The sequence below is a fragment of the Pristiophorus japonicus genome, chromosome 12 (assembly GCF_044704955.1).
Source record: "Pristiophorus japonicus isolate sPriJap1 chromosome 12, sPriJap1.hap1, whole genome shotgun sequence".
Lineage (NCBI taxonomy): Eukaryota > Metazoa > Chordata > Chondrichthyes > Pristiophoridae > Pristiophorus > Pristiophorus japonicus.
In genome coordinates this window covers 71,398,576-71,407,400 of record NC_091988.1, presented here as the reverse complement: position 1 = coordinate 71,407,400, position 8,825 = coordinate 71,398,576, and the positions used below count along the sequence as shown (strand labels likewise).

Below are 8,825 nucleotides of genomic sequence, written 5' to 3'. Positions count from 1 at the left end.
CCCTGACACCGCAGATTTGCAGTGGTGGTTTGGATGGAATGGGAGAGCAAGGCGGGGGAGGCTTGAAACAGTTTACTGAAATGAGTTTGCAATGTCCTGTGGGTGTGATGGAAGCTGAATGTCTCTCTTGATTCCCCCACACAGCCTGACATCAATCATTCCACTCGTCTCCAGAGAGAGGAAAAATGTAACCCTTTTATTAAATTGTATCGAACCTTGGTTAGACCACACTTGCTGTGTATGGTTCTGGTCGCCATATTATTAAAAGGATACAGAGGCACTGGAGAGGGTGCAGAGAAGATTTGCAAGGATGATACCAGAAATGAGAGGGTATATATATCAGGAAAGGATTAAAGAGACAGTGCACATTCCCTCAGTACTGTCCCAACGACAGTGCAGCATTCCCTCATTACTGCCCCAACGACAATGCGGCACTCCCTTAGTACTGCACTGGGAGTGTCAGGTATCTGGAGTGGAAGTCGAACTCACAACTGAGGTGTGAGAAAGTGTGACCCACTGAGCCATGGCTGAACACATCTAACGAATGAGAAAAAGACGACGACTGGAAATTTCAGTGAAAACTGTAAACATTTATTAATTTTTGTAACTTGTTTTATTTTTCCACACGGTACAAGATCAAAATTTCTAATACAATTTTCGAACCATCACCTAAGAAAACACAGGACATGTGAATATACGGTATAATATAAATACATATCTTTTATATTTTTTTTACTTTCCTTCTAAAAAAAAACTGCAAACTGCTTAAAGTGGAGGGTCTACTCACACTCCACACCAGCACAAAGGGTCTGGGCCGCAGAGGAATGGGCAGGAAACTTGCCCCCTCAACCCGTTACAGCTGCCCAACTCTCCCCTCCCTCCACCTCCCCAACACCCTCACTTCAAACCCAACTTCCACTTTAAGGGAGGCGCGAGAAAGAGCGAGCGGGAGAGACAGTCGTGGCGGAGGGGCGAGTGAGAGAGAGAGGGGAGGGAAAGAGAGAGAGGGTGAGGGAGGAAGAGAGAGAGAGGATGGAGGGAGAGATAGAGGGGAGGGAGAGAGAGAGAGAGGAGGGAGGGAGAGATAGAAGGGAGGGAGAGAGAGAGAGAGAGGGAGAGGGTGGGAGGGAGAGAGAGGGGAAGGAGGGAGAGAGAGAGGGGAGGGAGAGAGAGAGATATAGAGAGGAAGGAGAGAGAGACCCCCTCGGGAGGGGAGGGAGTGAGAGGCGCTCGGAGGGGGCGGGAGAGAGAGAGGGGAGGGTGAGAGAGATGGAGGGGAAGGAGAGAGAGAGAGAGAGGCGCCCCCTCGGTCACGGAAGATTACATTTCCAATTCCTGGTGTGTGAGGTGGTGAATCGGGAGATAGGGAGAGACAACCTGTATCGCCACCTCCCCCAGCCCCCCCACCCACCCTCTTGTCAGCTCAAGCCTGCTGCCTAACTGTGGGTCAAAGGTTGCAGGTCAAGGGTGAAAGTTCCTGCCAATCAAATCAAAATGCATGTACAGAAAGGATAGAGAATCGCCAGCGTGTCGATGTCGAATTAAGAGACACACTCCTTCTCAATGTTTTAAAAATAAAAATGCACATTGTATTTTTTAAAGCTTATTCATATTAAAAGTGTAGTTTGATATCTACGTTTGTGATGTGTAGTTTCGACACAAAAAAAATATAAAGAGTAATGATGTTAAAATGCGACAGTGAAGCTGTGAGCCGGTCGGTATTTACAGGGGCAGCAACACGGCAATCATTTCTGGGGGAATTCTATTGCGAGGGTCAGATTGACGTCACCAACTCCAGGCAGGATTTTCGCCTCAATGAACACATACATGAAAGACTGCAGCACCTCAAGGTGATGAAGCTTCCGTTAATACACTAGTACGGCATTTCAGTCATTAATCAAAGCAGCCAATTCTTTTCTAACAGTGTGGGGCCAGAGGCTCGGGGGCCACACAAAGCACAACTTCACAATGGGTTGGTGGCAGTCTGACTTGTGTGGCCCACAATGCGGCACAGGCTTTCTGTCTCTCTGTGTTCTGTGAGAGTGTGTGTGTATATGTGAGAATGCGAGTGCGCATGAGTCTGAGTGTGTGAGTGAGTGAGTGAGTGTGTGAGCATGTATGTGTGAGAGAGTGTGAGTGTGTGTCTGTCAGTGTGTGTTTCTGTGCGTGTGTGGTTGCAATGTTTGGTTCTGAAAGGATATTTAATCCTCTGAAAGTTATATATTTTTACAATCGATCAACCATATATAAAAAAGGTCACTCGCTCGTTCTTTGTGAAATGTTCTCGGAACCAAATCTAGCTCCTAAAGTGGTGGGCAGAGTCTTAGCCTTAATCTAGAGGGCCAGGTTGTGTTTGCTGCATTAAACGTGATCCCTTCAAACACTGAGTTGGAGACGGAGTGAGGGGTGAAGGGGTGGGAACTGTGATCGAGGACACGGAGAGAGAAAATGGTTTCCTCTCTCTGAATATGGCTTATCCCATCAAATGAGTTTGGGGAATTGCTCAGCTTGATGGCCAAGCTGCAGAGCTTCCACAGATTCGCACACACCCTATAAACTGGATGGGTTTTTAAGAAAGCGACTTCCTGCTTCTTTCCATAAAGGGATCTTTCTGCAAACTCACTGCTGTGGAATCCTGTCCCTTTAATCATTCACCAGTCAGTTGGACAGTGTCAATAAAACACCCCAAGGCCATGACTCACCACTGGAACTGTCGTCTTACAGACCTCCCTGGACACTGAGCCCTGCCCCCCACACTGCCCTGCCCCCTCACCGATTCCCCAGGCCAAGCCCTGCCTCCACACTGCCCTGCTCCCACTCCGAGCCCTGTCCCCACACCGTCCCCAGGCCGAGCCTTGCCCCCACTCCGAGCCCTGCCCCCACTCCGAGTCCCCAGGCCGAGCCCTGCCCCCATAATCGAGTCCCCAGGCCGAGCCCTGCCCCCACACTGCGCTCCGTTATCAGTCCAGGGACTTCAGCGTACCGTAAGGCGTGGCGGCAGGAAATCTTTTATGCTCTGTGCATCGGGAAAATGGAAGCCAGTCGGAAAGGGCCCTTCCAGTCTCCCTTCACACCTGCAGCCTGCGCACTGAAGCATGGGGCAAACTAATTGTACATCGCTCTCTTTGCTCCACCTTCTCCTGCCCCTTGCCCCCCACGCTAGTCCTGGTGTGGTCCTGCACTGCAACCCCCCCCTCACTCTGGTTCCTCATTAACAAAAAGAGATCATAGTTGCTGCGACTGCGGGGAGAGCTTGTCCATCAGCAGGACGCAATGCTGGGGGGGGGTCCCGACCTGTGGTGCGTGGGGGAGGGGTTCGGTGGTGGCGAGAGCGATGTCAGGTTGTGGATTAAGAACCTGGCCCAGGAGAGGCGTCACGTGATGTTAGCTGTGCCGGGGCTCACAGCGCTGGTATCAGTGATCTGCCCCAGGCGGGTTGGATAAGCTGTTCAGCTAACGGCTCAAGATCGGAGATTAGTGATTGGAGGGACCGGGAAATTGGGAAGGAGTGGACAGGACAGGCAGGAGCTGTGGGGAATCTCACCCCCAGATCATCAAATGCTCATTAACAGGCAGCCTGGGCTAGTCTGGGAGAGGGGCTGGCCCTCTCTGGTGGTCGAATGTGGGCGGGAAGATGGATAAACGTTTCGGGGAGTTTTGATCGATTCGCTTACGGAAAACGGCCGATGTTTAGACACGGACCTTCCCGCCGGGCGGCCAAATCTCGGGATGTGGGCGTCGCTGGCAAGGTCGGCAATTGTTGGCCATCCCTAGCTGGCCTGAGGAGGCAGTGGTGGGCCTGCTCCTCGAGTAGAGACCGCGAGAGTGTGGAACGGGCTCTGGAAGGGGCTGAACCGATGAGACTCAATTGGCGATAATGTGAACCGCCCGATATCGTCCTAACACTATCGAGCAAAAGTTAAAATCACACCCACCCCTCCAAAAGACGGCGTTTCTTATATTAAACATCAAAATCCGTTCCCTCCAGTCCGGATTGCTGTCGGGTGGGGGGGGAATGCTTGGTGATTTTAACCCAGGGTCCGCGTTAAGCCATTTCCCCTCCCCCCACCCACCCACCTTCTGTCCTGCACATGCGGATGAATGTAAAAAAACAAAAACAATGAATGGAAAAGGTTTGGAGAAGCGGCCAATGATTGGAGAGGGATGAGATTGAACCTCGGTGCGAGTGTGTGTGTGTGTGTGTGTGTGTGTGTGTGTGTGCCTGTATGTGAGTGGAGTGTGTGAGAGAGACAGAAAGCACATGGCCCCGATTTTAACCCTGGGGGAATTTCCCCACTCGGGCCGCAGTTAAAATTGCAGTCGGGTCTCAATGATGTCATCGGGCTGCCACATGCAAATGTTGGCTCGGGGCGGGTGTCGGTGCTGCCCGCTGGAGGGGGGGGCAGGTTACAATCGCGGATGATGGCACCTCTCGGACAGGTAGGAGCCCGGGGCGATTTTAACTGCCTGCCCGCCAGGTTTCCGCGGAGCGAGTCGGGTCAGAATCCCCCGCCCCTCCACACGGTGCCTCTGCACTCCCCTGACCAACCCGTACGTCCAGTGATACAGACTAGTAGCACTGCGAATGCTGCACCAGCGGCTACATATCTCAACAAAATATAAACCCTACCAAAGGTCAACAAACGAGGGCCTTACAGATTGAAAAATAACCTTCATACAAAAAAAAATAAACAAGGGTTAAAAATCTTCCTGGGACTGCCTACGACATTGACGCTGAAATCATCAGTATTATTATATACACAATGATTGTAGTTAAAAAAAGCCACAGGTACATCGTAAAATCATTTCTTTTACCACACACACACACACACACACAAACTGAAAACATTGGGCAACGTTTTTTTTTTGTGTTTTTTTTAAAGCTTTTTGTAAATCTATCAACTGCGAGTCATTCACAAAACAGCCCCTGCTGCTAAAGCCCCAGTCCGCTGCTCTGCAACGGGGCTGCACTAATAATGGAGCTTTGGTCCAGTGCGCTGTGGGATCAGGGCTCTCCCCATGACCGCTGGGAGGGGGAGAGGGGTCAGGGGGCAAAGGGGGAATGGACGGGGCAAGCGGAGGGGGTGAGGTGCAGGGGGGAATGGCAGGGGCAAGTGGAGGGGCTGAGGGGAACGGGAGGGGGAGAGGTGGGACTAGAGGGAGAGGCAAGGCGGAAGGAAAGAGGGGAAGCGCAGGGGGAGGGGCGCGATAAGGGGGAGGGGTGCAGATTCCTACAATGCAACAATGTTTTGAACTGAATTTCTGTTCCTCGAATATTTCACCGCAAAAACCAACAGACGACGGGAAAGGTGGTGGTGGGGGGGGGGGGGGAGCGATGGGGGAGAGGGAAGGAATAATGACGGAGAGGAAGGAAATGATGGGGGAGAGGGAGGAAGTGATGGGGGAGAGGGAGGGAAGTGATGGGGGAGAGGGAGGGAAGTGATGGCGGAGAGGGAGGGAAGTGGTGGGGGAGAGGGAGGGAAGTGATGGGGGAGAGGGAGGGAAGTGATGGGGAGAGGGAGGGAAGTGATGGGGGAGAGGGAGGGAAGTGATGGGGGAGACGGAGAGAAGTGATGGGGGAGACGGAGGGAAGTGATGGGGAGAGAGAGGGAAGTGATGGGGAGAGAGAGGGAAGTGATGGGGAGAGAGAGGGAAGTGATGGGGAGAGAGAGGGAAGTGATGGGGGAGAGAGAGGGAAATGATGGGGGAGAGAGAGGGAAGTGATGGGGGAGAGGGAGGAAGTGATGGGGGAGAGAGAGGGAAGTGATGGGGGAGAGAGAGAGAAGGGATGGGGGGAAGGGATAGGGACATGGGTGGTGGGAGGGGGAGATGCGGGAGGATGAGTGGGGTGGGAGTGGGGAGAGTTGAGCGATAAAACAATAAACCATGAGGATCACCTTAAGCTTGGAAGACAGCTAAAGTTTTCCCACAAGGATTAGGAAGCAAGACCTTGCCTTGTGATTGGAGTGAACCATTTTCGAAACGCTTGCCAGTGATTGCTTGAATGAGATACTCAGATGAATTGTTTCCATCATTTTATTTATTGTGGCCACTGAGGGACTAGCCATTGAGTTGAGACCAAGGTCTAGAGTCAGCACTGCTTTTTGTGAATGGGGGTATCTGGTCCTAGAAAGGCTAGAGTTTATGTCAAAAAAAGCACAATTTGAGTCTCTCATAGAGAGCTTACATCGCAGTCTCTATTATTATCTGAGTGGGTTTTCCTACATCGTTTCCTGCAGTCCCATTGGGACTGAGCGGAACTGTGGCCTCAGCATCCAACGCCACATCTTTCGGCCTCCGTCCTTCCCCCTTGGGTGCTGTGAGCATCTTTATCCGCTGGAGGGGTGAACAGGGAGAGGAGACGGTTAGAGCTGGTGAGAATGAAAGGCCGACAAAATTCACAGTACATAGGAACGGGAGGAGGACACTCAGCCCCTCGAGATCATTCCACCCATTCAACGAGTTCACGGCTGATCAGGAACCTGGGTAGAGTTCCTTCATCTATCATAGGAACAGGAGGAGGCCACTTAGACCCTCGAGATCATGGCTGGACTGTATCTTAACTCCATGCTTCATAACCCTTAATACCCTTACCCAACAAAAATCTACCAATCACATTTTTGCCATTTTCACTTGACACCCCCAGCATCCACAGCCCCTGGGGGAGAGAGTTCCAGATTCCCAGCACCCTGTGTGTGAAGAAGTGTTTCCTGACATCACCCCTGAACGGCCTGGCTCTAATTTTAATGTTCTGCCCCCTTGTTCTGGCTGCCCCCCACCAGAGGAAATAGTCTCTCTCTCTATCTACCCGATCGAATCCTTTAATCATCTTCAACACCTCGATTAGATCCCCCCTCAACCTTCTATACTCGAGGGTGTTGGTGACATACATGTGGAATTATACATCCTGAGGTCATGAAAGGTGCTATAGAAATGCAATCTCCCTCTTTCTTTTGTGCATAGAATACAAAAGAAAATCTTCGTGGGGTTCACTAAACTGATTCCTGGGATGGGGGGATTGTCCTATGAGAAGATTGAGTAGACTAGGCCTATATTCTCTCGAGTTTAGAAGAATGAGAGGTGATCTCATTGAAACATACAACATTCTTAAGGGGCTTGAGAGGGTTAATGCTGAGAAAATGTTTCCCCAGGGGGGGAATCTAGAACCAGGGGTCACAATCTCAGAATAAGGGATCGGCAATTTTGGATTTCTCACTCAGAGGGTGGTGAATCTTTGAATTCTCTGCCCCAGAGAGCTGTGGAGGCTCAGTCTTTGAATATATTCAAGACAGAGATCGGTAGATTTTTGGGAAATAAGGGAATCAAGGGATATAGAGATTGGGCGGGAAGGTGGAGATGAGACGAAGATCAGCCATGATCTCATTGAACCTTGGAGCAGGCTCGAGGGGCCGAATGGCCGGCTCCTGCTCCTAGTTCTCATGCTCTTATGTATTCTGCACCCAGGTGTGAATATTGGCCACAGGGTTTGAGTGGCAGGTTTAAACTTCAAATCCCACCCCTGCCAAAGACTTACCTCAATTATTGGCCCCTCCAACTGAACAATCTTGATAACCATCACCAGAGGGATGCATATCATGGAGGAGAGAGCCAGGGCCCAGCCCACACCTTCTGCCCAGTCAGGGTACTTGTAGACCTTGTTGTAGGTCAGTGGTGTATACTTGGCAAGAGTGAAGACGAAACAGGCCTGCAGGTGAGAGAGGAAGAAAAGGAGCCTGGTTACAAACACTTTCAATGGCACCAAGGCAACAGTCACTAGGCAACAGAATAAAATGCAGTCAAACCCCCCTGGGTCAGAAAGCTCGGATTGGAACGTGCACATTCACAGGGTCCCGAAACCCATTTACAAGGGGTCTGTGTGCGAGCTCTGGGTGCGGCAGTGTTTACCTTCCTGGATTAATAATTAACCAGAGGGCACAGATCGAAGATCATCGGCAAAACAACCAGAGGGGGAGATGAAGAGAACTTTTTACGCAGCGAGTTGTCGTGATCGGAACGCGCTGCCTGAAAGGGCGGTGGGAGCACATTCAATAGTAACTTTCCAAAGGGAATTGGATACATACTTGAAAAGGAAAAATTCACAAGGCTGTGGGGAAAGAGCAGGGGGAGTGATTGGATCGCTCTTTCACAGAGCCAGCACTGGCACGATGGGCCGAATGGCCTCCTCCTGTGCTGTGTGATCTGATTGGAACGTGAGTGCACATCCATCGTGGGCACATTGAGAATTGCAATTCAACTAAAACCAAAGTCTGTAAATAAAAATCTGGTATCATGAAGCAGTCGGATTGTCGTTAAAAACCCAACTGGGTCACTGATGTCCATTTAGGGAAGGAAACCTGCTGTCCTTACCCGGTCTGGGCCTATAGGTGACTCCAGACCCACACCCAACAGCCTGGCAGGTTACTTAGTTGTCCCGAGAATTGAGCAATAAATGCCGAAATTGACAGCGACAGCCACATCCCGAGAATGAATAATAGAACAAACATTTCTTTGGTCGCTATTTTAAAGCTCATGACGGGTGTAATCTTCATCACAGCTTAAAGATTGGACAGGTGCACGAGCACAGAATCAGCATGATGAGGACAGGCCTTAGTCAGAGGAGTAACTTATATCTTTGAGACTATTAAGGTAAGAAATGTTAGTATCAAGTCTCCCAAGGTTAGATACAGAGTAAAGCTCCCTCTACACTGTCCCAGCAAACACTCCCAGGGCAGGTACAGCACTGGTTAGATACAGAGTAAAGCTCCCTTTAGACTGTCCCATAAAACACTCCCAGGGCAGGTACAGCACTGGTTAGATACAGAGTA

The 8,825-nt window shown here is 50.7% G+C and overlaps 1 protein-coding gene across 1 annotated transcript in view; it reads right to left on the bottom strand.

The window, feature by feature from the left end:
- Window positions 1–569: 569 nt before the first annotated feature.
- LOC139276779 (sodium- and chloride-dependent taurine transporter-like) overlaps window positions 570–8,825 on the bottom strand; it is a 67,997-nt gene continuing 59,741 nt past the window's right edge. The window contains exons 14-15 of the mRNA XM_070894782.1: window positions 7,535–7,705; window positions 570–6,336 (exon numbers count right to left, since the gene is read on the bottom strand). Coding sequence (XP_070750883.1) covers window positions 6,184–6,336; window positions 7,535–7,705 — 324 coding nt within the window. The 3' untranslated portion in view covers window positions 570–6,183. The remainder of the gene's footprint in view (window positions 6,337–7,534; window positions 7,706–8,825) is intronic.